The following is a 27,945-nucleotide window of genomic DNA, read 5'->3' on the forward strand; positions in this document are numbered from 1 at the left end:
CTGCCACGAAATCCAGGGTGCCTGCCGGCTGTACCTGGGCAGGGAAGCCAAGGCAGAATCAGGGTGAGTTCCAGGGCAGAGAGAGCCCCAGACCCTCCTGCCCAGGGTGGGATGCCTGGCAAGTGGGGACTACAAGCCAGGCCAGAGGGGGAGCTCTCCACCCAATCCTTCCCCCCTGTGCTACCCACCAAGTGCTGGAACCTTCTCACAGAGGCACCCAAGCCTTGAAACTTCTTTTCCAGCCGGGCTCGCACCTGGGAACCAACTGCTGCAATCCTGGACTGTTAGGGCAGAGAAGAGGCTGGGACTCCCTCGGGGCCGCATAGGAATGAAATAGACAAAAGGTCTCAGTGCTAGCGGCAGGGGCGGGCCTCACCCTGGGGCCATGTGCTCTGGTTTCCGGGCACAGATGGACTCAAAGTGCTCGGGGTTCCTGGCACTGTGGCCTCTGCCCAGAGAGAGAACGATAACCCCTTCCCCGTGTCCCAGTCCAGGCCCTCTCACCTCCACATGGCCCAGCAGGCGCCCCTGGCAGCCGTACACAGCCAGCAGGAGGCTGTGGTTGGCAGCCTGCAAGGACAGGTGTCCCAGGGGCTGGAAGGGCTTCCTGCCATCCTGGAACAGGACTTCCACCTCTGCTGACCGCACGTGGGCACATGCCCACGGCACCACACTCTCTTCTCTGCCCCTGGAGCCAGAAGGGGACCTGCTGGGGCACCCTGATGTTTCCAGCTGCCCACTCCTCCTCCACCACTTTTCCGTAGCTCCCTACTGCCCCAGGCCAAGCCTCAAAGCCCTAGGACTTGAGAACCTGGAGCTGCACCACCTCAATCAACCTGCTGAGCCGCCTGAAGCCCCCTCTTCTGTACCCTTCCCAGTAGCCTCACCTGACATGGCTGTCAGCGAGGGATGCCACGCAGTCCTGACAGGGTTTCTTGAGCCTTTTTTTGAGACAGGGTCTCACTGTCACTGAGGCAGGAGTGCAGTGGCACCATCACAGCTTGCTCCCAGCAGCTGGGACACAGGAGCGCACCACCCCACCAGGCTTTAAGAAGAGATGGGAGTCTCACCATGTTGCCCAGGCTGGTCTCGAACCCCTGAGCTCAAGCGATCCTCCTGTCTTGGCCTCCCAAAGTACTGGGATTATAGGTGTGAGCCCCTGGGCCCAGTCCTGACTTCTGAAATCTTAATGCCCAGACCCCTCTCCTTTCTTGAGCCAATGGGGGCCATGACCCAGTGAGCCGAGCTGGGACCCAGCTGCCACTCACTTTCCTCATGGGACACAGAAGCCTGGAGACAGCTTGGGGCCCTGGACATGGACAGCCTCACTTTCTCCTCCCTGTTGTCCACATTTCCCTCCAACTGGACCAGGCTTTGAGAAGCTGAGCTGGAGACACGTCCTAGTAAGCCAACCCACTGAGCCTTGGAGCCGCAAAGCTGGGAGTGGGAGGGCAAAGTCCTGAGTGGAGTCTGTCCCAGGCCCTGTCCCTGGTCTCCACCTCCTGCTAGCCACAGGCTTAGGAAGGGGCTGGCTGAGGAGGCTGCAGTCGGACCTGTAGGAAACAAAGGGAAGGCACAATAACCACACCCAATCTCCAGGGCACCAGGTTCCCTGTGCCACATCCCTCCCAAAAGGCTCCCAGTGCCTCATCACAGAAAGCACCTATGAGAATACTCAGGGCCGGGCACAGTGGCTCACTCCTGTAATCCCAGCACTTTAGAAGGCTAAGGTGAGCAGATCACTTGAGCCCAGGAGTTTGAGACTAGCCTGGGCAACATGGCAAAACCCTGTCTCTACCAAAAACACAAAAATTAGCCAGTCTCTTAGCAAATAGATTTAAACAATTTTTTAAATATCCATGTAGGTCAGGCACTATGGCTCACTCCTGTAATCCCAGCACTTTGGGAGGCCCAGGCAGGTGGATCGTGGATCACAAGGTCAGGAGCTCGAGACCATCCTGGCTAACCTGGTAAAATGCTGTCTCTACTAAAAATACAAAAAATTAGCCGGGTGTAGTGGCACACACCTGTAGTCCTAGCTACTTGAGAGGCTGAGGCAGAAGAATCACTTGAACCGGGAGGCGGAGGTTGCAGTGAGCCAAGATGGCGCCACTGCACTTCAGCCTGGGTGACAGAGTGAGACTCTTTCTCCAAAAAAAAAACCATCTAGGAGCCCAGCAACCCAGCAGCAGCCTCCACAGGGCAACTTAGAGATGGCTTCCCAGGCCCCGCCCAGACACTCTGATTTAATTGGTTTGAGGGGGCACCCCGGGCACTTGTGTTTCTAACATTCGCAGTTCCCTGGTGTTTCTGCCAACAGCCCAGGCTTTCCAAGTTTGCATGGGAACCACTGCAAAGGTCTAAGCAAGTTCAAGGAGATGCGGGTAACACCTGGCATAACACCCCAGGCACTGAGCAGTTTACCTAAATCCCTGCAGGCGCCTATCCTTGGGGCATGGCAGGGACCAGGACCAGGACAGGTGTCTAGAATGGGGTCGGGGAGAGGCTCAGAGGCCCCAAGAGAACACAAGCCTGGAAGAAGCCCTGCGGGAGAAGGAGCCTCAGCTACCATGTATTCTACTCCAGACACTGCAGCTAACAAGCTGTGCACCCTTCAGTAAGGGCGGCACCCTCTCTGGGCCTCAGCTCCAAGGTCTGTAAAACATACAGAACAATGGCTCACAACACATAGACGGACTTAAAAGTGTGCGTGTGTGTGTGCGTGTGTATGTGTGTGTGCGGGTGTGTGGATGCGTGCCTGTGTGCACGTGTGTGCGTGCGTGTGTGTGTGCACGTGTGTGTGTGCACGTGTGTCTGTTATGGGTTGAATTTGGTTCCTCACATATGTTGAAGTCGTGATCCCCCATACCCATGAACATGGTGTTATTTGGAAATAGTTTTTTTTGCAAATATCATCAAGTTAAGATGGGACCACAGTGGACGAAGGTAGGCCACACACCCAATGAATGCTGTTCCTAGGAGAAGGCCATGTGAAGACACCACCCAGAAGGCAGAAGGCCACCATGTGGGACAGAGGCAGAGACTGGCGTGATGCCACCATAGCCAAGCATCGCCAGCAGTGACCAGAAGCTAGAGGTGGTACGGAAGGATCCTCCCTAGGACTTTCAGAGGCAATGTGGCCCTGCTGACAACTTGATTTTGGACTTCTGGCCTCTAGAACTGTGAGACCAAACATGTCTGTTGCATTAAGCCTTCTGGTTGGTGGCAATTTAATACAGTAGCCCTTGGAACTTAATGCAGGGCGCTTACTAAACTTGCAGAAGCACATTGATCTCTGAGGAGATCCAAGTTGGTAAGAAGGTACAGCCTAGGACTCCTGTGGAATTTCACAGAGCACATTGTGATCCTGCCAGGCAGGTGGGGGCAGGGGACAGTCTTCAGACCACACAGAGTTGGCCTCAGCCCTGCTGGCTATCACTGAAGAGCGAGGGCCCCACCCACCTCTGTGCAGCCTGGGAGAGTGCCTGACCTCCCTGAATCTGTCCCTCATCTGTCCTGGGGCCACTGGGCTGTGGGGAGGATCAAAGAAGGCTGAGAAAGCCTCTGACCACTCCACAGACCCCAGAATGGAGCCAATGAGGAGGCACCAGAACAGCTGTCCCAAATAAATCTGGGACAGGGAAGCAAGAGGACCAGTCACTTGCTGAGTGTCCACCACAGGCTCATTCCCAGGCATCTGGTTCCATCGGGCATGGGGCTTACAGATCTGGGAGCAGTCAGGATCCTGGCTGGGAAATGGGAAGTGACCATCAGTCCCAGAGAACAAGAAGCTTGGAAGGAGAAGCTCCTTTGAAAGGGCCACAGCTGCTGGACTATCAACCCACAAATGCCATCCTCATCCAGCTCCAGTTGCCAGGAAGGGAGGGAATTCCCTTCTCACAAGCACCTACTATGTGCAGATGTTGTACAAAGGTCTGTTTTCCTCCTAAGGATTCTGCAAGGGAGATGTTAGATGTTCCCATTTGACAGTGGGGAAGACTGAGGCTCAGCAAAGGAAAGTCACAAGGTCAAGTTCACCCAGCCAGGGAGACAGAGGAGGCCAATGGAAACACTGAGAGAGCACCTGCTATGTCTCGTGCCTTGGCTATGCAGGCAGTGGGAACTGCTATCCAGACCCCCAAAAACCACCCTATGAAATACCTGATCCAAGATGAGGAAACAGATGTTCAGAGAGGTTCCTTGCTGGGATCGCCTGGCCAGGTCAGGGCAGAGTAGGCATTGGAGGCAAACTCTGCCCCTTCCTACTTCCCAGGGCTGCTGGGAGGCAGGAAGGGGAGGAGATGGAGCCAATAATGGCTAATGACAGCAAATACTTACATACTGGCAGTTTTCCATCAGGCACTGCTCTAAGCAATCTATGCCTATGAACATATGTAATCTTTGCAATATTAACCCCATTGGAGATAGGGCCAGTGCAATTATTATAACCACTCAGGTGCCAGGAGGCAGCTGGGTTCGGATTCAAATTTGGGCAGCCCAGCTACTACCTCTCCGTTATAGGAAGGGCTGGGTGCTGGGCCGGTGGAGGAGCTGCTCTGTCTTGGCGCCAGGCCTAGCCTGGGGTTCAGCAGGCGTTCCCTGCACCCAGAGTGACGCTCTGGCCCCATCCAGGGTGCTCGTCTGCAATTCCTCAGATGGCCACTAGATGGCGGGGCTGCCCAGGCAGTGAGGACCTGCTGGCCAGGGAGGAACAGGAAGGAAGTCCGGGCATCTTCCCCAGGGACTGTCAGCCTGGTCCTGGCCACCCACCTCCAGCTCCCTGGAGAAGTCAGGCAAATGAGGCCTGCTGTGGTTTCAGAGGGTCAGGCTGAGGTGCAGGCCGTGGTCTGGGGCTGGGGCGAGGCCCAGCTGGCAGTGGGAATGCAGCAGGAGCCCATCCTGGCCCAGGATGTGCTCCCCGGAGACCAAGGGGGCCTAGGATGAGAGTCTGGGTGTCAGGTAGGCACGGGGGAGGGGTGGTGGGTGGTAAGAGCTGCTTCTCCTCACCATCCCCTGTACCTGGAATACCTCAGCAGCTGTCACCTCCCAGCCTCCACGCCTGCCCCTGCCCCAGCTAACCTCTAAGAAACGCAAATCAGGGCTGGGCGCGGTGGCTCACACCTGTAATCACAGCACTTTGGGAGGCCGAGGTGGGTGAATCACAAGGTCAGGAGTTCAAGACCAGCCTGACCAACATGGTGAAACCCTGTCTCTACTAAAAATACAAAAATTAGCCGGGCGTGTTGGCGCTCGCCTATAATCCCAGCTACTCAGGAGGCTGAGGCAGGAGAATCCCTTGAACCTGGGAGGCGGAGGTTGCAGTGAGCTGAGATTACACCACTGCACTCCAGCCTGGGTGACAGAGCGAAACCCTTTGTCTCAGGAAAATAAAATAAAATAAAATAAACACGCAAATCAGACATTGTCCCCTGCGCTTAAGAGAAGCCAGGCTCTGGCATGGCCTGTGGACTGTTTTGTCTTCCCAACCTCACCTCCCTCGCTCCCTCCATAAGCGCTGCCCCATGGTCCTCAAGACAAAGTCCTGCCTAAGGCCCCTTCCCTCTGCAGGGCTCACCCCCAGCAGTGAGGCCCCTTTTCCAACACCCTGCCCCCTCCCCCTCTCCCTGCACAGCATTTGCCACACCCTGACCACAGACCAAACAGCTCTAGTTTGCTATATCTTCCTGGCCCCACTGGAATGCACCACCCAGGAGGCCGGCACCTGGGCTGTCTCTTTCACTACCCAGTCCCTGAACCTAGAGCACAGCCTGGCATAGGTAAAGCACATACATGTTTTCTGAATGAACAGAGGAATAGATAAGGGGTGGGAAACGATGGTTCAGGGCTGAATCTGGCTCACTGCCAACTCTTATGAATACTTTTACTGGAATACAGCCATATGCATTCACTTACATATCATCTATGGCTGCTTTCACAAGACAGTGGTGGAGTTGGTAGTTGAAACAGAGACTGGATGGTTCAAAAAGCCTAAAATATTTACTATCTGTCCCTTTACAGAAGAGTGTGGGTCCCTGAGATGAATGGATGGATGGTAGATGGATGATGATAGATGGATGGTGGGTGGATGGATGGATGGATGGATGGATGCATGGATGGATGGTGGAGGGATGGAGGGATGCAAGGGAGTGAGGGTGGGAAGGTGGAAGGGCAGAAATAGGGGGATGGATGAAAGATGGGAAGGAGGAAGGAAGGATGGGTGAATGAATGGATGGGTGGGTGGATAAAAGAACCAATGAACCAGCTACCAATCCCAGGAGGGGAAAGGGGTTGAGGAAAAGGGGTCCCAACACCTCTCTTCTGAGGCAATCATGACAACAGCAATGCTAACTTCTGTGCCAGGCACCAAGGCTGAGCATTCCTGCATCACATCTCTCTTAACTCTCACCATCACCTACATCCTGGAACCTGCTGCTGCTTCCATTCCTCAGATGAAACACTGGAAGCTCAGAGAGGAGATGTGCCCTGCCCAGTCACCCAGCAGGCAAATGGCAGAGCCACCATACTGGCATCTGGCTGCCTTGCTCACACCCCTGCCTTCTGTGGGCACCACCCTCCATACTGGCCCATCACCATGGGTCCCTGGTCCTCCAGCTTCCCCTTTCCCCAGGGCAGACTCACCCTGGGCGGGTCACAGAGCCCTAGGTGGAGGGAGTGCCGCAGCCACTGTGCGTAGTCAGTCTGTACTTCTCCCCAGAAGCTCTACCAGGCACAAGAGGCCCTGAGAACGCGCTCCAGCATGGCCTCCATGATGATCTTGTCTGGCTGAGATGGCCGATGCCTCTGGAATGAGAGGGCCCATGTGTCAGGGGCTCATCATGTAAGAGAATGCCCATGGCCAGCTGCAGGTGGAGACCCTCACCTAGCAAGAACAAGAACATGTGCCAGGAATCCACCGTCAGAGCCCTCATCAGCCACAGCACTCCCTTATGCTCTGGTGCAGGATTTTCTTCTTTTTTTTTTGAGACAGAGTCTTGCTCTGTAGCCCAAGCTGGAGTGCAGTGGCACAATCTCGGCTCACTGCAACCTCCACCTCCCAGGTGCAAGCAATTCTCCCACCTCAGCCTCCCAGATAGCTGAGACTACAGATGCACATCACCACACCCAGCTAATTTTTCTGTATTCTTAGTACAGACAGGGTTTCACCATGTTGGCCAGGCTGGTCTCAAACTCCTGACTTCAGGTGATTCCCCATCTCAGCCTCCCAAAGTGGTGGGATTACAGGCGTGAGCCACTGCACCCTGACCATGGCAGGATTTCTGCTGTGAGCACTTAGGGGGATGGGCCTAAGAGCCCCAGGAACCCAGATGGGAGGCCCAGAAGAGGAAAGGGGCTTCCAGGGCCAGTTCTCCATAGGCGGGTTCCTGCCCGAGGCTCTGCAGAACAGTGCTCGGCCCCATGAGGAGCCCATCAGGTAGTGATGCTGGAGGAGACCTGGTCCCTGATGCCTCCAGGAACCTGAGCTCCCGATCTCCCTCTGCCCCCTCCTGAGAAGCCCACTAGCACCCCACCTCCTTCCCCATCTGTTTCCAGCATCTCTGGAAACACATGCTTTTCTTGTCTTCCAGAGCCCTCACCACATCCCAGGTAGGAAGGGAGTATTGTGCCCATTTCACAGGTGAGAAAACCAGGGTGCACAGCACAGAAGTGAGTTGCCCAGGTTCCCACAAGCACTGGAACTCAAGACCGCACAGTCCCAGAGCGGGGCACTCCTGCAGCATGTGGAGCCGTGTGGGGGTTCCCTGCCTGGACACTGCTCCCCAGGCCTCACCTTGTATGTCAAGTTCTGCCACATGCGCTACTCGCCCCAGGACAGGTCGAGCTGTTCAATGAACACATCTGGGGTCTGTGTTATGGCCCCGCAGGCCCGGAGGGGGTCCAGGCCCAAAGTTTCCTGGAGCTGATAGGGAAGAGAACAGGGTACATGACCCGGGGGAGTGGGGGCAGCTGAGAAGCCTGGAGCAAAGGGGAGCCCCACACTGGGCACAGCGGCCAGACCCCACATACCTGCCCCGGGGAGGCAGGAGCCATCCCAGGTGGTGCTGTGTGCTGAGAACCTGTCGGCCCAGGCAAGCTGCAGAGTCACAGGCTGTCCTCTGTTCCAGGCGAGCTGTACCTGCGTTGAGACGGGAGGGCAGTGGTGGGAGTAAGGGGGAGACTCGGGGGAGAAGAGAGGCTAACGGCACCCCTACACCCCATCTCTGTTGGGAGATGAGAGGCTAGGGAGGATGGAGAAGCTGACACCGCCCTCCTGCAATATCCCTGTAGAGGAATTAGGATGGAGGGTGAAGAAGTTGCCCTGCCCCTCATCTCTGGAAGAGCCCAGAGCCATTCCCAGGCTGCAGACTGAAAGCATCTGGATTAAAAAAAAACGCCTCATTCCCAACACTCAGAGTCAGCATTTCCAAAAGCAGAAAGCAATCGCATGCCTCCATGTGGCCTCCAGGGCCAGCAGGATCTGTCCCTGCCCATCTGACCTCATCTCCCGGTCACCCGCCCCCGCCAAGCACTCTGCCCCTGTCTTATTCCCCTTCCAGCTCTCCCCGAAGCACCAGGCTCCTTCCCACCACAGAGGCCTTTGCACATGCTTTTCCTGCCTCCTGCAGTGCTGCTTCTGCAGCTTTTCACAAGCCTGGTCCTTCCCATCTCAGGGCTGCCTCCCCCATGAGGCCCTCACTGACCACCCGCCTACAGTAGCTCCCCCACCCACCTGCCCAGTTACTCTCAATCTTACATACTCTTTTTTTTTTGTTCTTTCTAAGATGGAGTCTCACAGTGTCACCCATGCTGGAGTGCAATGGCATGATCTTGGCTCACTGCAACCTCTGCCTCCAGGGCTCAAGCGATTTTCCTGCCTCAGCCTCCCGAGTAACTGTGATTGCAGGTGTGCACCACCACGCTCAGCTAATCTTTTGTATTTTTAGTAGATAGGGTTTTGCCATGTTGGCCAGGCTGGTCTCAAACTCCTGACCTCAAGAGATCCACCTGCCTCGACCTCCCAAAGTCATCGGATTACAGGCATGAGCCACTGCGCCCAGCCCATCTTTACTGCTTTATGGTGCTTACCGCACCTTCTGATTTCTAAATTCATTCCTTGGCTTGAATTCTGGAGAGCGTCTTTTGCCTGCTCACAACTGGCCCATTGTCCTCCCTTTCACGGATGGAAAAACCGAAGGTTCAGAGAGGCGATGGGAGACGCCAGAGGCCACCCAGCCGGACGGGGCACCCAGCTGCTCACTCAGTCCCCAAAGCTACCACTAAACAGGCAACTATAAATGATGAATTGGAGATGCCTGGACCTGTTTCCCACGTTAAAATGTGAGCTGTCCGCAAACACTGCATGGTATACAGTAGTTGCTTAATGAGGTATTGATAAGGGAACAACTGAATGAAGGACCCTGGAGATCCCAGGCTTCAGGGAGCTGTGATTCTGGAGAAGTCCTTGTCACTGATGAACACGGTCTCCTTCTCCTACCTGAGGTGCCCGGCCCCCCAGGCTCAGCCACGTAGCTCCTGGCTCCTGCCCCCGCCAAGGGCACCTGGGACGTCCTCACTCACCTGCCAGCTCTGCCTGCCACCCCTGCTCTCAGCGAGGCCACTTGCCTCAGCTTGCCGCCAGGAGATATTGAATGGGCGAGCCAGGGCCAGGCGGGCAGCCAGCTCACTCTTCCCCAGCCATAGGGAGGAGGAGACCAGCACCTGGGGAGGGGGACAGACTCAGCCAGGGGCCTTACCCAGACAGGCTGCACCTCTTTCCCACCCGCACAGACCACCTTCTCCATCAAGGTCAAGGTTGCAAGGACAGATGGCATCGAGCACAAACCCAGAACTGTGCAAGGTCCTGGGAGAGCTCAGCCCATTTCTCAGAGGAGGACATCGAGGCTTGGAGAGGAGCGGATGGAGTGAACACATGAGAGAGATGAAACTGGAGGTCGCCCTCCTCTTCCACTGTCTCCCCTAGCTCTGTGGCTCTGGGCAGGTCACAGCAACTCTAAGTCCTTCAATTTCGTCATCTGAACACGGGGCTATTAATGGCACTGAGCAGACTGGAGGCTGAGGTGTGGGTTGACCCACAGCACCTATCATGGGATAAGCATTCAGGGCCTGTCAGCCACCGTCACTGCCGTGCCTGTCAAGGTGTTGCGGGGACCCAGGTCTCCCGCTGCCCTTCTAATGAGACTGGGACATGGTGCAGACTTCTCAGCCCCAGGTTAAGACACCTCGAGCAGGGGAGGGCCCCAAGGACCCTGCTCAGCCTGCAGGGTGGAGTTCAGCTCTGCCCCAGGGTGACCTTCAGCCCTGACACCTACCTGGTTCCTGCCATCCCAGCCGACAACCAGGCCATCCCGGTGGCTGCCTCCCAAATGCTCTGAGGACAGGTGGAGGCTGCAGTGTCGAGGCAGGGGGAGGGGCAGCGGGTGGGTGAGCTCCACTGGGTGGGGGAGGACACACACAAAGGGTAGGCCATGTGAGCTCAGGTCAGCAGCTCCAGCCCCAGGGTGGTTCAGAGGACTCTCGGCGGCCGCCGCTGCCAGCTCAGGCAGGTGGCCACTCGGAGCCACACCCAGATAATTTTCACAAAATTTGGAAGCTATACGCTCACTTTGTCACCATTACCACTTGACACCCTGCACTGTCCCTGTGGGAATCCCCATTACAATGAGACTTCAAGGCTTCTCCAGGAGGTGACATCTGCCTCCCCAGCCCTCGGACCTGGGCTGGTCTCATGATGTTCTAATAGAATTCGGTGAAGTGACCGAGCGAGCGCCAGTTCTAAGCCCAGGCCTTAAGGGGCCTTGCCACACTTCCTCCCTTGAACCCCTTCCCAGCCACATGAGAACCAGCCCTGCTTGCCTTTGGGCTGGTGCCACCTGGGGTTGGAGGGAGCCTGGTTTCAGCTCAGGATGTCCGAGCCAAGCTGACAGCCAGCCCCCAAGCAGGTCAGAGAGCCCAGCCAAGGCCAGCAGAGCCGCCTGCTCACCCTACAGACCTTGAACATGTGGAAGACCAGAAAAGCTGCCCAGGTAACCCACAGCCTTGTGAGCAAGGACCAATGCTTGCTTTATGCTGCTGAGTTTTGGAGCAGTTTTTTACCATCTTGAATCAAGATCTAATGGGAGCAGCCCCAACCCCCAACAACCTGCATCGCTCTTGGGGGCCTCACATGCATGGGTGACCTGCACCCTTTCAGATTCCCCACGCCCCCATGCCGCCCAGTCCTATGCTCTCCTTCCATCTCGGGGTATGACAGGTGGCACCCCATAGCTGAGTCCTCACAACAGTCTGCACACCCTGGGTCTTCTTCCTTCGTCCCCCAGGTGAGTCAAGCTGCCCTGACCTCCTGCATCAGTTGACCCCACCTCCTGAGGCCCCTGCACAGTCCTGCTTTCCCAGACCCCTACAGCAGGAGGCTGCCTGGGAGCCCTTTGTGCTGTGGTGAGCTCTGAGCTCTGTACAGAGGGCACCTACCTGTTCAGATGGGCTGCAGGGAGCTGTGCCCAGAGACACTGGCACTGGCTGGTTCTCAGGGCATCACCCAGTCACTGGTTCTGGGGAGGCTGACCACATGCAGGTCTGGAAGCCTCTTCCCTGCCACACGCTGACCCACCATGTGCAACATCATGACCACAGTGTGGGGCTGCAAGCTGTGAGGCTCACCAAGGGTGGCACAAATGCACAAACACACATGTATGCATGTGCATATATACACACACCCATGCACACAGGCATACACACATGCATGCACACACACGTGCTCACATAAGGCATGCACACACAGGCATACAAATGCACACATACATGCACACACGTGCATACAGGCATGCACACAGGCGCATATACAGGCATGCACACATACACAGGCATACATATGTGCACATACAAGCATGCACACACACATGAAAGCACACATGCACATACAGGCATGCACACACATACACAAATGCACAGGCAGACACACATGCACACGTGCACATACAGGTGTACATACATACACAGGCACACATGCGCCCATACAGGCATGCACACACATACACACAGGCATACACACACATGCACACTGCCTTGGCCTGTTGAGGACCTGCTCATTTCCTCTGCCTTCCAGGGCACACAAGTGGCAAATGTGACGCTGGGAGGATTCCATCAGGCCACCTGGCAAGCCATGCCCCGAGGCTGGGGTCTGCACTCTGTCTCTGCACGTGGTGATGGAACAGCCTGTGCAAAGGCTCAGAGAGAGTCGCTGTCCCTACTGGTAGGTACCATAGTCTGAGGGTCACTTGAGGGCACTGCGGGGGGACAGCTGGGGTGGGGTAGGAAGTTTACTCTTTCTTTTTTTTTTGAGATGGAGTCTTGCTGTCATGCCCAGGCTGGAGTGCAGTGGTGCAATCTCGGCTCACGGCAACCTCCGCCTCCCTGGTTCAAGTGAATCTCCTGCCTCAGCCTCCTGAATAGCTGGGACTACAGGTGTGTGCCACCACACCTGGTTAATTTTTGTATTTTTAATAGAGACGGTTTCATCATGTTGGTAAGGGTGGTCTCGATCTCTTGATCTCGTGATCCTCCCACCTCAGCCTCCCAAAGTGCTGGGATTACAGGCATGAACCACCACGCCCGGCCTTCTGGTAGATTTTCAAATGGCTGCACTTATCATCCAAGGCTCAAGCACCACCTCCTCAGTGGAGCCTTCCCTGGCCACCTAATCTAAATACACTCCCTGTTCACTCAGTCACTTCAGTACATCTTCTCCATATCTTACTACTATCTATTTGTATCATTTTGGGTAGTTAATCTCCCCCACTACAGTACACAATTGATGAGAGGAAGGATTGATCAGTTCCATTTTAGGTCACACCTACCTTCTGAAATAGTGCCTGGCACCTAGTAGATGTTCCATAAATCATGCAAAAGGAAAAAGGGATGGATAAAGACACCAGCTGATAATCTACTCCAGCGAAATTTGTCCATTTCACAGCCTTGCCTGCCCTTCCTCCCAGGAACCAGGACATTAGGACAACTTCTTTTTTCTCCAAGGGCTGTCCCTGGAGACCCCCACCCCCACCCCAGCATGCCCTTGGCCTAAGCTTCATCCACACACCTGCAGGAAGGAATGTTCCAGCTTCATGAAGTTGGTGAGACTGGCCTTAGCAGCTACCAGATGGGTGTTGATGTGAAAATGATGCTCCTCCATGCCCAAGGCAAATGTGCTCTGAACCTCACCGTTGGAGTAGTGTAGCTGAATCAGGAAAAAAAAAAACAAATACACACACACACACACAATAGATCTCATCAGGGCTCTGATGGAACATTTAAGCAGATGCTGGCTTTAAGCCGTGAGCTCTGCCTCCGGAAGCCCCAGGCCCAAGAGACCCACAGCTTCCTGGGCTGGAGGAACTTCGGTGAAGTAAGGGTTTCAAGCCTCAGTTTAGGCCATCAAATGTGGCCATAGCAACTATCTTCTCAGGCCCCCCCGCCATAACACTGACTTGAAAATATCTACCAGCCTGGCACTAGCAGGCAAGAACTCTAGTTGCAGTACTGTTGCAAACAGCAGGGGGCAGTCTAGCAGAAAGGACAATGCTTGGGCTTGTGTCAGCATCAAACACACAGAGCTCCAAGTGTGGATCCACCACGGAGAGGTGAGTAATCTCCAGCTAGTTCCTTAACCACCTGAGCCTCAGTCTTCTAATTCAAAACACAGAGATAAGGATATGTATTTTATTATGGGTTGCTGTCAACATTATATGAAATAATGTGCTAACTTCCAGGTTGGCTGAACAGCAGATTCGCTAGGGGAAACTTACTAAAAATATATTCTGGGCTCCCACTTAAAACCTACAAAAATGGAGTCTCTGAGAAGAGGTTCAAGAGCTGGTTTTTTTTTTTTTTTTTTGAGATGGATTCTCGCTGTCACCCAGGCTGGAGAGCAGTGGCACGATCTCGGCTCAATGCAAACTCCACCTCCCAGGTTCAAGTGATTCTCCCACCTCAGCCTCTTGAATAGCTAAGATTACAAACGTGTGCCACCATGCCCGGCTAATTTTGGTATTTTTAGTAGAGACAGGGGTTTCGCCATGTTGGCCAGGCTAGCCTCGAACTCCTGACCTCAGTTGCTCTGCCCACCTCAGCCTCCCAAAGTGCTGGGATTACAGGCTCGAGCCACCACATCTGGCCAAGAACTGGTACTTTTAATGAGCTCACCAAAGATGTGTCATTACATTAGTGATATCCCTGTCAAAAATGTTCAACCTGAATCTTGTCTTCAGCAAACGATCTGACAAATCCACATTAGGAGAATGTTTTGCAAAATAACTTCCTGGACACTTCAAAATTGTCAATGCAGGATTTTTTTTTTTTTTTTTTTTGAGACAAGGACAGGGTCTGGTCCATCCTCCAGGCTGGAGTGTGCAGTGGTGTGAACACAGCTCACTGTAGCCTCAACCTCCTGGGATCAAGCAATTCTCCCATACCTCAGCCTCCCGGGTAGCTGAGACTACAAGTAGGCACTGCGATGCCTGGCTAATTTTTTCATTTTTTGTAGAGACAGGGTCTCCCTAGGTTGCCCAGGCTGGTCTTGAACTCCTGAAGTCAAACAGATCTCCCATCTCGGCCTCCCAAAGTGTTGGGATTACAAGTGTGAGCCACTGCATCCAGTTGGGATTTTTTTAAAGGTGGTTAATGATAATAAAACGTATAGGAGAAATTATATTGATATCTGCAACTTACTTTGAAACATATCCAAAACTAAGATGGATGGAGAGCTATGTGATTACGCAAAATAAAATGTAAACAGGAAAATCTAGGTATGTAGGTGTTCACTGTGAAATTACTTCCATTTATTAGTGTCTGAAAAATTGTATAATAAAATGTTGGGGTGGTGCTGGGCACAGTGGCTCATGCCTGTAATCCCAGTACTTTGGGAGCCCAAGGTGGGTGGATCACTTGAGGTCAAGAGTTTGAGACCAAGCCTGGCCACCATGGCAAAACCCCATCTCTACTAAAAATGCAAAATTTAACCAGGTGTGGTAGTGCATGCCTGTAATCCCAGCTACTCAAGAGGCTGAGGCAGTAGAATTGTTTGAACCCAGTGGGCGGAGGTTGCAGTGAGTCGAGATTGCATCACTGCACTCCTGCCTGGGTAACAGAGAGAAACTCTGTATCGAAAAAAGTTAAAAAATAAAAATAAATAAATAAAACATTGGTTAAGGAAAGGTAGGGTGTGGAAGGAGAATGTTCTAGATCAGGAGCTGGCTTTTGGGTCAAATGTGGCCCACAACCTGATTTTATAAATAAAGTTTTATTGTAACGCAGCCATGCCTATTCACTTACATGTCGTCTAGAGCTGCTTTTGCATTACAATGACAATTCTGAGTAGCGGTAACAGCGATCATAAGGCCTGCGACCTCTACATTTCACTTTACAGTAAAAGTTTGTAGACCTCTGTTCTAGATTAAGAAAATTAAAAAGACATGGCAATTATGCACACTGTGCGATCTTGGCCTGCATCCCATATTTAAAACAAAATAAAACAGTTTTTTGAAAGAACGTTATTGGGAAAGCTGGGAAATCTTATATGGGCTGTACATTAAATGAAGGTATTACTTCAATGTTCAGTTTCCTGAATGCTGTAATTATTGTGTTAAATCAGAAAATATCCTTGTTACAGGAAAGAGTTGAAGTATTTCAGAGTAAAAAGGTGACATCTTCAGAAACATCTCTATATTAATTCTTAATGATACAGAAAACAAATGTATATATGATAATACAAATTTATGTAACATAGATGAGAAATATGGAAAGATATTAACTATTGATCAATGTTCACTGTCCCACAGTAACTTTTATATAGGTTCAAATGACTCAGAACAAAACTTGGGGAAAAACTAAGCAGCTCCCTGAATGGAGCCAGGTGTGGTGATACCACCTGTAGTCTCAGCTACCCTGGAGGCTGCAGCGGGAGGATCACTTGCACCCCAGAGCTTGAGGCTGCAGTGAACTATGATCATGTCACTACACTCCAGCCTAGGTGACAGAGCAAGACCCTGTCTCAAAAATAAATTTTAAAAATAAAAATTAAGGCCGGGCATGGTAACTCACACCTGTAATCCCAACACTTTGGGAGGCCGAGGTGGTGGATCATTTGAGGTCAGGAGTTTGCAACCAGCTGGGTAAGATGGTGAAACCCCATCTCTACAAAAACAAAACAAAACAAAACAAAAAGTCAGGTGTGGTGGTGCGTGCCTGTAATCCCAGCTATTCAGGAGGCTGGGGTGGGAGAATCATTTGAACCCAGGAGGCGGAGGTTGCAGTGAGCTGAAATCATGCCACTGCACTCCAGCCTGGGTGACAAAGCGAGACTCTGTCTCAAAAAACAAATAAATACTAATGAAAGAAAGAAGTTCCCTGAATGATTGTGCGGTTGTAGCGAAGTGTAGGGAACTCCAAAATCATGTGTAAATTCGGCAGAGAACCCCAGCACATAGCACGTGCTCTGTAAAGAAATTCGGCCTGGGCCAGGACTACGAAGGTGCCTAGCAAAACACGGTGGCTGGCCGGAAAATGAAATGACCAGTTGGCAGATGTGACCATTCGCGCATGCACTCACCCATTCACGCCCTGTTTTTTACCGAGCACCTACTATGCACTGGGCCCTGTGCCGGGCACTAGGCATGCCCTCCAGGGAGCTCCAGATTTGGACACGGACGACAGCTCAGCGGGACAGAGGAACCTGGCCTAAGTCTAATGGGCCCTTCTGTCCACTCCCAGGACCCCCCAGTCCTTCCTGCAGAGCAGAAACGGGGGTGACACTGGTTCAGCTCAAACGGCTGCGTCATCAGCTCCAGCCTCTACAAGTGCGCCAGGCTGGGTGAGGCAACGCCAGGTGCCAGGCACTGGGTGAGAAGGCTTCCCCCGTCTCCCAAAGGGCTCATGGGCCTGGCTGTGGGCCGGCCCAGGAACGTAAACCTGGATATGTTTGGGAAAGGTGGAGCCAGAGGTTTCCGAGTGTGGCCCACGTGGGCCTGCTGCAGGCTGGCGGACAGATGCACATGCATTAACATGCCCCAGAGGGGCCTGGCCTCCTCCCGCCCTGGCGACCATCTGGAACCAGTTAGGAGCCAGGCGGCTGGGGCACAGTTACTTTAGCTGAGACTGACGCTGAGCTGGGGCAGCAGCCCAGGAGGGAGGGGAGGCGATGCTGGCCTGAGAACAGCAGCTCTTTGCTAGAAGGAAGGAAAGAGAGGGCTTGAAGCTGGCAAGACGCTGCCTTGTCCAGTGCCCCCAGGGCCAGGTTGAGACCAAGTCAACTTCCCCAAGAGAGGGTCAGAGAGCCAAGATTACATCAGTGGCCCAATGCAGGGCTATTCCCACACCCTGAGGCCCAAGGGCCATACGGTGTCCTGTTAGGGCTGGACTCAAGCCAGGTGACCTGGGTTTGAATCCTAGCTTGGCCTCTACCTAGCTCTGGCACCACGGGCAAGCATCTCAGTTGCCCCTCTCTGAGCCTCAGTTTCCCCATTGGTATCAAGGGTTAAGCATGGCTCTGGGCTGCGAGCCTGCCATGAGCCCATCCATGAGCTTTCTTGGGTTGGTCCCATGGAGCCCCAGCAGGGTCTGGACTGCAGGATTGTGACCCCCTGGCCACCTCCCAGGGCTCCTCCTCACATAGCTCCCTCCCCTCAGTCCTTCAGGCCAGGGTGGGAATCATCTCCATGTTTCCTTTTCTTTTTCTTTTTCCTAGAGACAGGGTCTTTCTCTGTCACCCAGGCTGGAGTACAGTGGTATGATCTCTGCTCACTGCAGCCTCTACCTCTCAGGCTCAAGTGATCCTCCTGCCTCAGCCTCCCAAGCAGCTGGGACTACAACATGCATCACCACACCTGGCTAATTTTTAAGACTTTTTGTAGAGATGGGGGTCTCACTATGTTGCCCAGACTGGTCTCACTATGCTGCTGGAGCTCCTGGGCTTAAGCAATCCTCCCACCTCGACCTCCCAAAGCACTGGGGTTACAGGTATGAGCCACTGTGCCAGGCCTGTGTAACCCCAGGGCGCTGCACCCTCCTGTTGGGTTCTTCTCCACCCCAGGGTCTCAGCCTTGGCACAGCTGATGTCTTGGCTCATGGCCTCACAGTCGTGGCTGTGTCCTGCTCACTGTACGATGCTTAGCAGCGTCCGTGGCCACTGTACACTGACCTTCATAGCGTCCTCCTCCCCAGTGTAGCAACCAGAAACTCCCCAGACATGTCGAAAGTCCCTGGGGATGGTGAGGGAGTCACCTCTAAGTGAGAACCACTGGTTTACCCCTTCGACAAGTGGCTTACTCACCCCATCCCTAGCTGCTAAGATCTGAGCACTGGAAACTGGCTGGTGGTGCCTGATGTAGCGCACGCGTGAGAACACCAAGCACCTCACCAGGCCCCCAGCCCTAAGGGCAGTAATAATCACTAGTAAGTGTCTAGAGCCTGGAATGCACTTAGTTTCTGAGACCAAGAACTCATCAGTGCTCTGCCTGGAGAGGTTGAGGGATTTTTATAGCTAGGTGACCTTGGGAAAGTCACTTGCCCTCTCTGAGTCTCCCTGCCCACATTGCTGCAGCGGGGCTGAGCGGAGGATTGAGAGGTGCTGTGTCCAGCATCGGTGCACAGTAGGCGCCCAGCCAATGGTTCCTCCCCCCGGCTCCTCTCCTCCTGGTAGGTGGGGGCCTCACCTGACTGCCTGGTTCTGGCCATGGACGTCAATGACCAAGCTGGCCTGAGAATCGCAGGTCAGCAGCAGCGAGGAGCTCATCTCTTCTGCTGCCCAGAGTCCTAGGAACACGAGCTGAGGAGGGAGCAGACTGTGAGGTGTGTGGGTATAGACAGCCTGAGGACCCTCACAGGCCAGGTGGGGACCCCAGCCAAGCTCTACAGCCCAGCACATCCTTGTCCCCAAGCCCCACAGGCCTGGCTCATCCAACACTCTCATGGGTGCTGAGGATGCAAGGGGTCAGCCCCTGTTGCAGCTCAGGATGGCAATGCCCACTCAAAGGACAGCTGCAGCACAGACATCAGCCGAGAACATGCTCCCCGGGGGGCTCCCCATCACCTGGCCTCAAGTCCAAGATAGAGTGTAGATAAGTCAGGGGCATGGGGTATCCAGTCCACCCAGTTGTGGGATACAGAGCCAAGATCCTTTGCAGGAGGGGTGACATCCTGGCCCTCTGAGCCCCCAAGAGCCACCCGCTGCTCCCACCGCAGAGTGGACTGGGGTAGGGGTTGCTGGGTAATCTGAAACAGGAGTGTGTATGTGAAAGAAGCATTGGAGTCTGCTCTGGAACACACTCTGTGGCTCTTGGAGAAGGAGGGCCAGCCAGGCAGGATGAGTTCATGCCAAGTGACAGTGGCCACGGCATGGCCCCATGTGAGTTCCTCCACTGAGGCAGGAGGGCCCCATGAGGAAGGACCTGGGTGCCAAGTCTGAGGCCCTATTTTGCTGCTTGCTTGCTAGGTGACCTTGGGCAAGTCACCCACACTCTAACCTGTGACCCAGAGACGATGGTGATGATGATGATAATGGTCACTGTCACACCATCAGCATCACCTTTTTCATCTTTGTCACAAGTGCTTCTTGAGCATCTACTCAGGCAGTCGTGAGATTAACTCACTCAATCCTCACAACCTCCCCGTTATAGGTAGTATCATCATCCCCATTTTGCAGATTAAGAGATGAGGGCGTGGAGAGGCGAAGGAGTTTGCCCATGGCTACACAGCTGGCAAGCAGCAGAGGTGGGATCTAAACACTGGAAAAAGCTTGGTAAGGAAGGGGCCATCCTGCCTCTCTCTGGGGCATTGGGAGGATGAAACTAACAAACGCCCATGAACCCTTCAAAGAGGGCTGGCACGGGGTGGGCACTGGACAAGCAGGGGCTTTGATTCTGACCCAAGACTGCAGGGCAGAAAGACAGGTCAGAAGCCAGACGCTAATCCAGGGTGCCCATCCACACCAGCCCTGCGATTGGGAAGGCAGAGACTGCTCAGCAGACCTGGTTACAGCGATTATAAATGAAGCCTTTGTCAACTGTAAAGTGCTGGGGAAACCCAAGGCCTGGCCCTCCCCACCTGCCCTGCACACAGCAGGTCCTCTGCACCCCAGGAATTGGTCAGAGGGGACAGAATTTGGAGGGAGGTCCTCCCCATCCACTCCTTACCTGGCTGGAGAAGGGCAGGCCTAGCCTCTGAAGAGCACGCACTGTGTGGCTGGCATTGGCCACCATCTGCAGTAGGCCGTACGGTGGTCAAGCCACCAGGGCTGCCAGGTCCACACTGACCCCACCATCCCTGCCACGGAGGGCCACGTTGGCCCGGGTCTGGGACTCTAGAGACAGAAAATGGCATGGGCTACTAAAGACAGGTTCACCTCCTTTCCCAGCCCAGGAACACACCAGACTTCGGGAGGGGCCATGCCTGTGGCCCTCAAACACAACGCCAGCAGGAAAGGGAAAGGCTCCCATGGGGGGCTGGGTGGGGTCAACCCCTTTTGGGCCTCCTTGATATCATCTGTCATCATTTGTCCCTGAGGATCTAGGCCTCGGTGGCTTCTCCTTTAATGAAGTTGTTGAAATGACACCTCCTACAGGAAGCCTCCCCCGACTACCCATCTGAGGTCCCTCCCAGTCCTTTGCTGCCAGGCATCCTCCATCCATCTCCCTGGAGTGGGGTTCCCAGAACAACCTGAAATGACCTCACTCACTTACTTACTAGGTTTCTGCTCCCCTACTGCCACCCCATGAGAGTGCCAGCCCCCCGGGGGTAGGGTTTCTCTTAGGACAGCTCCTGACACACAACAGGGGGTTAGTGAGTACTTTCCGAATGACTGAGGGAGGCTGCTTTTCTGTAGGGATTCCTGGGGATTCTCTGAGCAGCCTGCAGAGGAATCAGCATGAGGTCTGCTCTTGATAAATGGCCACTGTGGCCTGATACCCACCTGCAGCCACCTGGCCCTGGCTGGAAGGTCCCATCCCTCCCATCGCCCCCCACAGAATAGGAGAGTCTGGCTCACAACAGGAGTTTCTTCTTTGACTTAAATTCCCTCTGCTACACATAGAAACCCATCGGGTCCAGGAGCCCCAGAGCAAACAGATGGCGCCTACTCTATGTCAGATGCCAGGTTCCTGTGGGGTGCAGCTCATGGCTCAGGCCCAAGTAACACTCAGCCAGGCTCCAGCACCTCCCATCTGGCCAGCAGGGTGGATAAGCCCCGCAGCTCTGAGCCTTGACTTCCTTATCTATAAGGTGGGCACGGCCTACCCTCTTCAAGGGACAGCGTCCAGAGTAAATGGGGTAACACTTGGGAGAGGACCACCTGTGGGGCATGCAGGAGGCCTGGGAAACGCTTCCTTCCTTCCTTACTCCACATTCAACCACGTGTATCTACTACGTGCAGGACAAGAGGAGGGAGGGGACACAATTCCCACGCCCGGGAGCACCTGGCTGTCAGAGATACCAAGAATGTTAACAACAGGCAGAAAGTGTCCCCAAGAGGGGGGACAGCAGACTGTGGACAGCAATGGGAGGAGGAAGAGGTCACTCCTGGCTGGAGGCAGCCACACCAGGCATCCTGGGCCAGGAACTACAGCAGCGTGAAAGTGTTCATCCAGAATGACCTCCCATCACTCCATCATTTGTCCCCAACAAATTCTGATGTCAGCTCAGACTAGGGACAATTTCCTCATGTGATCCAGTCCTCCATTCACCCCTCAGGAGGCTGAGGGCCAAAAATAAAGTTTTTGTTGGTTTTTTGTTGTTATTTTTTTGAGATGGAGTCTCACTCTGTCACCCAAGCTGGAGTTCAGGGGTACAATCTTGGCTCGCTGCAACCTCCACCTCCCAGGTTCAAGTGGTTCTCATGTCTCAGCCTCCTGAGTAGCTGGGACTACAGGCATGCACCACCATGCCCAGCTAATGTTTTTTTGTAGAGACAGAGTTTCACCTTGTTGGCCAGGCTAGTCTTGAACTCCTGACCTCAAATGATCCACATGCCTCAGCCTCCCAAAGTGCTAGAATTACAGGCATGAGCCATTGCACCAAGTCCCCAAAATAAAAAAGTTTGAGGCCAACAGAAGATGCCTAGGGGACTAAGGAAACCCAGGGGTCCCGAATGGTCAAGAGCCAAGTCTCAGTAATCTATATGGGGGTCAGAGGGTAGCTCTGGGTTCAATCCTTGCTCCATCATTACCAGCTGTGTGGCCTGGGCCAGGTGAATTAACCTCTCTGAGCCTCCATTCCTCATCTGCAGAATGGGAATGGCATTCCTAACCCTACTTCATATGTTCATTCATGCACATTCAACACCTACTATGTGCCCCTGCGGCAAAGCAGACAAAAATCATCCCTGCCCTCATGGAGCACACATTCTGGTGATTCTAATGTAGAGAAAATGAGAAACAAAGGTATTTGTATGCTACATGGTGTGTTCAAATGACAGAGCTGGGGAGAGGGTGGGAGGAGATGGGGAGGTGGAAAAGAGGCCCCCCTGAGATGCCATTGGGGAAACACCTGAGGGAGGTGAGGGAGACAGGCAGGCCTGTGGGAGAGAGGCATTCCAGGTGGCAGGATCAGCCCGTGTCAAGGTCCTGGGGCAGCAGCAAGCCTGGTGTGTTAAAGAATTGAAAGGAGTGGAACAGGTGGGGCTGGGGGCCAGGGGACGAGGTCAGATGGGGGAAGGGTGCGGGTTCTGCCGGCTTGCAGGCCCCTCTAAGAGCTGTGGCGTTCCCTGTGTGATGGGACAGCCGTACTGTACTGAGCTCTCGTGTGTACACAGCTTGCCTGGCGTGTAGGTAGTAAGTGCCCAGCCAGTGCTGGCTCCTCTTATTGCTTTTATTTTCCCCCCATTATGGGCTGAACCACGGACCCCAAAAAGAGATAATGAAGTCCCGCTCCCCTCACCCTCTGTCCTATGAATATGATCTTATTTAAAAATAGGGTCTTGGCTGGGCGCAGTGGCTCACAACTCTCACCCCAGCACTTTGGAAGGCCGAGGTAGGTGGATCACAAGGTCAGGAGTTTGAGGCCAGTCCGACCAACATGGTGAAACCTTGTCTCTCTAAAAATACAAAAATTAGCCAGGCATGGTGGTGCACGCCTGTAATCCCAGCTGCTCAGGAAACTCAGGCAGGAGAATCACTTGCACATGGGAGGCAGAGGTTTCAGTGAGCCAAGATCACACCACCGCACTCCAGCCCGGGTGAAGAGTGAGATTCTGTCTTAAATAAATAAATAAATAAATAAGAAAGTAAGTAAGTAAATAAATGGTCTTTACAGATGGAATTAAGTAAAAATAATGTCACATTCAAGACAGATGGGTGTTCAATCCACTGTGGATTGTTTTATTTTGAGACAGGGTCTCACTCTGTCACCCAGGCTGGAGCACAGTGTTGCAATCATAGCTCACTGCAGCCTCGACCTTCTGGCTCAAGCAATTTTCCTGCCTCAGCCTCCTGTGTAGCTGGGACCACACACACGTGCCACCACATCTGGCTAAGATTCCTGTGCACACCAGCTAAGATTTCTGTATTTTAAGCCATTTGCTGTGTGGGACTTGGTTGCAGAAGTCCTAGGAAACTAATCCACCTGCCTTGGGAGTGAGGCCATTCATGGGCAAGGCTGTCCTGGTTGTCCCAGAGCCCAGGACCACACTGGGCTTGATGGGGTGCCATCTGGGTCCAGACCTGAGGCTGCTGGCTGGCCCAGGCATGGAAGAAGCCAGCTTCCCAGTCCCGGGGCTGTGCGCTGAGTGCCTTACCATGTATCTGCAGCTCTGCGAGCAGGGAGGCCTTGCCTGGGAATCCAGTCCACAACAAGGCCTCACTGTTGTGCTGGGTCTGGCCAGAGAGCTCCTGGTGCCCATCATGGTAACAGTAGCTCACAGAGTAGTTGAAAGATGTGGGTCCCATCAGGTTGCATCCAGAATGCTCAAAGCCTGAGCTGCCATTGTGAATGTCCATGAAGACCTGGAATGCCACCAAAGAGATGCTGGGCTGCCCTGTGCAGAGAGACAGCCAGCCCAGAGCAACCTGGCACTGGCTCCCACACACCCTGGGGTTATCAGTGCCATCCATGTCCCTGTGGTGGGAGGAACTCAGACCCTCTTGAAGGAGCAGCTTTGATGACTAACGCAGTTACTCCAGCTAATTACACGTGCACCAAGGAACCCACAGAGAAAATACAGAGAACCAATCAGGGGGTGGGGCAGGCAGGGGAGAGGGGGCCTGGGGAGGTTGCCTAGAGCAAAACTTTGGGAAGAGGTAGATGTCCTGGCTGATGCGAAACAGGTTGGCAAACTACAGCCTACACCTTTTGTTGTAAATAAAGTTTTATTGGAACACAACCCTGCCTGTCACAGATGTGTGAACCAGAGCAACTCCATCTTGAATAGGGGCTGGGTAAAATGAGGCTGAGACCTACTGGGCTGCATTCCCAGACGGTTAGGCATTCTAAGTCACAGGATGAGACAGGAGGTCACACAAGATACAGGTAATGGCCAGGTATGGTGGCTCATGCCTATAATCCCAGCACTTTGGGAGGCTAAGGTGGATGGCTCCCTTGAGGTTAGGAGTTCAAGACCAGCTGGGCCAATGTGGTGAAATGCCATCTCTACTAAAAGTACCAAAAAAAAATGAGCCAGGCATGGTGGCACCTGCCTGTAATCCTAGCTACTCAGGAGGCTGAGGTAGGAGGACTGCCTGAACTTGGGAGGTGGAGGTTGCAGTGAGCCGACATTGTGTCACTGCACTCCAGCCTGGGGAACAGAGCAAGACTGTCTTCAAAAATAAAAAAGTAAAGAGATATCAGGTGCAGGTGTAGAGTGCATTAGCACGAGCAGGGGTGCTGTGGTGGTGGTGAAGGTGGTCAGGAAAGGCCTCTCTGTGAAGGTGATAGACATGAGGGCTGAGCCTGGGGACTCCTGGGGAGAGCAGCATGGGAGGGCTGTAGGTGTTGGTGCCATTTGTGGTCCTTTTGTTTAGTTTCGTTTTGTTTTTGAGACAAAGTCTTGCTTTGTCGCCCAGGCTGGAGTGAAGTGGCACAGTCTCGGCTCACTGTGATCTCCGCCACCCGGGTTCAAGCCACCTCAGCCTCCCAAAGAGCTGGGATGGCAGGTGTGAGTCACTCCACCTGGCCTATGCATCAATATGTTTAAATTCTTCTGAAAGCTGTGCTTTAGGAAGAGTGTTCTGACAGCCATCAGAAATAAATGACAGAATGGCAGGACAAGGATCACGTCAGTGACAGGGTGGCTGTGGACATCTGCTGGCCGGCAGCAGGGAAGCCACTCAGACCCCGGATTCTACCTCTGCAGCCTGCCTGCACCTGAACCCTCCTCCCCACATCAGTAGAAGCCTGGAACTCTCAGAACAGCAGACCTCACCAGCCGCTGCCACCTTCACCAGAATGATGTGATTAATTCGTTCACGCAGAAGACAGCAGGAACCCCAAGAGGACAGGATCCAGAATGTGTGGGTTTTGATGGACAGGGTGGTAGGATCTGGCAGTCTCCACCTACTTCCCCCCCCCGCGACCCCCACACTCCTTCCCCAGTCCTTCTTGGCATAGAGACTAGAGTAACATCACCAGAAATGTAGACGCTTGGAAGGATACCAGTGACACAGAGAAAAGGAGGCCGGAGGTCCACAAGGTGCCCAGCTCCTGGCCTTGAATCCTCAGGACTCTGTCCAGAAAGGCTCCCTCCCAGCCATGGAACTTGATGGTCCTCGAGTTCCCGAGGATGGAGCTGGTGAGCCAGACCCACAAGTCCTTCTGCCTCATTTGATCTCCTGGGATTGGAGGGAAGAGAGAGATGAAGACACGGCTGGTCCAGAATTCTCCCCTGCACCCTGACAGTCACCTGGCAGCAAATCCCACTGATCTCGCCAACTGCGTCCCAAAGCTGTCTGCCTCTCCGCATCTCTGACCCTCAGTCCTGATCCATCCACCGTCATCCTGTGCCTGGACTCCTGCAGGAGCTGACCCAGGACCACTGCCCCAGGGAGGCAGCTTCTGATGCCTGGAGAACAGAAGCTGCCCCTGAGCCCACCTGGGTATGGTACCATCATGAAGGCCACCTGGAGGTGGGTAATGCCTGAGCTACATCTTTTTTTCTTCCTTTTACATTTTTGGTGGAGTTGGGGCGGGGGGTCTCACTATGTTGCCCAGGCTGGCCTCAAGCTCTTGGGCTCAAGTGATCCTCTGCCCACAGCCTCCTAAAGTGCTGGGATTACAGGCATGAGCCACCGTGCCTGGCCATGGGTTTTCTTGAACCAAAGCATATTCCTTGTCATGTTTAACAAAATTGTGCCCCAGTCCTGTACTTTCCTTGCTTCATCTTGCTTTGAATAGTGAACCTCTCAAAAGCTGTAACAAACATGGAAGAGCCACTGGACGGGTGGGCTGGGTGGTGGCAGGGGGGCTGGGGTCCCAGCAGTTGGCATCCCCTTTCCCAGGATGTACATGTTCAAAGCCAATATCAACATCCACAATGTTGCAGTCAGTGTGTGCCTGACCCACCGGTAGCCTGGAAATATGTAGACTGGGTTTATTAACCACACAACTGCCAGACCCAACCCAGCCAAAACATGAAATCAACCAGGCACAGTGACCCACACCTGTAATCTCAGCACTTTGGGAGGCCGAGGTGTGTGGATCTCCTGAGGTCAGGAGTTTGAGACCAGCCTGGCCAAACTGGTCTCAGTTTAGTAGAGATGGTGAAACCCTATCTCTACTAAAAATATAAAAATGAGCCGCGTGTGGTGGTGCACACCTGTAATCCCAGCTACTCGGGAGGCTGAGGTGGGAGAATCACTTCAACACAGAAGGTGGAGGTTGCAGTGAGCCGAGATTGAACCACTGCATTCCAGCCTGGGCAGAGCATGAGACAACATCTCAAAAAACAACAGTAACAACAAAAACACAAAATCAAACCCCACCCTTTTTTTTTTTTTTTTTTTTTTAGAGATAGATAGGGACTTCTTGTGTTGTCCAGGCTACAGTGCAGTGGTACAATCATAGTTCACTGCAGCCTCTCACTCCCAGGCTCAAGCAGTCCTCCCACCTCAGCCTCCTGAGTAGCTGGGATTACAGGTGCATGCTACCATGCCCAACTAATATTTTTGTGTGTGTGGAGATGGGGTCTCACCATGTTGGCCAGGCTGGTCTCAAACTCTGGGCTTCAAGTGATCCTCCCATCTCAGCCTTCCAAAGTGCTGGGATTACAGGCATGAGCCTCTGTTCCTGGTCAAAACCTAATTACACATTCATGAATGACCGAGGGCATGAGCTTCTGTGTCATTTAACAATGAAATGGTTTATTCCTTGGGTATAACTTTGCTGGGGTTGCTGTAACAAAGTGCCACAAACTAAGTGGCTTAGAACAAGACAAGTTTGTTGTCTCAGGCCAGATGCCATGGCTCATGTCTGTAATCCCTGTACTTTGGGAGCATCAGAGGCTCTCTTGAGGTCAGGAGTTCGAGACCAGCCAGGCCAATAGAATGAAACTCCGTCTCTACTGAAAAAATACAAGGCCCAGAGTGGTGGCTCACATCTGTAATCCTAGCACTTTGGGAGGCTGAGGTAGGCAGATCATGAGGTCAAGAGTCCGAGACCAGCGTGGCCAACATGGTGAAACCCTGTCTCTACTAAAAATACAAAAATTAGCTGGGTGTGGTGGCGCACACCTGTAATCCTAGCTACTCAGGAGGCTGAGGCAGAAGAACTGCTTGAACCCAGAAGGTGGAGGTTGCAGTGAGCTGAGATTGCACCACTGCACTCCAGACTGGGGGACAGAGCAAGAATCCATCTCAGAAAAGAAAAAAAAGAAGAAATTAGCCAGGCATGGTTGCAGGTATGTGTTCTCAAGCTACTCAGGAGGCTGAGGTGGGAGGACTGCTTGAGCCAGGGAGGATG

At 53.6% G+C, this 27,945-nt stretch overlaps 1 protein-coding gene across 1 annotated transcript in view; it reads right to left on the reverse strand.

Moving 5' to 3' along the window:
* Positions 1–602: 602 nt before the first annotated feature.
* The window catches only part of LOC105710097 (uncharacterized), a 189,204-nt gene continuing 161,861 nt past the window's right edge, over positions 603–27,945 (reverse strand). The window contains exons 5-11 of the mRNA XM_064365718.1: positions 20,199–20,365; positions 18,720–18,832; positions 13,112–13,249; positions 8,026–8,134; positions 7,790–7,918; positions 6,640–6,801; positions 603–4,935 (exon numbers count right to left, since the gene is read on the reverse strand). Of these exons, the coding sequence (XP_064221788.1) occupies positions 18,747–18,832; positions 20,199–20,365 (253 nt within the window). The 3' untranslated portion in view covers positions 603–4,935; positions 6,640–6,801; positions 7,790–7,918; ... (1 more) ...; positions 13,112–13,249; positions 18,720–18,746. The remainder of the gene's footprint in view (positions 4,936–6,639; positions 6,802–7,789; positions 7,919–8,025; positions 8,135–13,111; positions 13,250–18,719; positions 18,833–20,198; positions 20,366–27,945) is intronic.

Source organism: Aotus nancymaae, unplaced genomic scaffold (genome assembly GCF_030222135.1).
Source record: "Aotus nancymaae isolate 86718 unplaced genomic scaffold, 86718_ANA_hifiasm-v0.15.2.pri h1tg000062l, whole genome shotgun sequence".
Lineage (NCBI taxonomy): Eukaryota > Metazoa > Chordata > Mammalia > Primates > Aotidae > Aotus > Aotus nancymaae.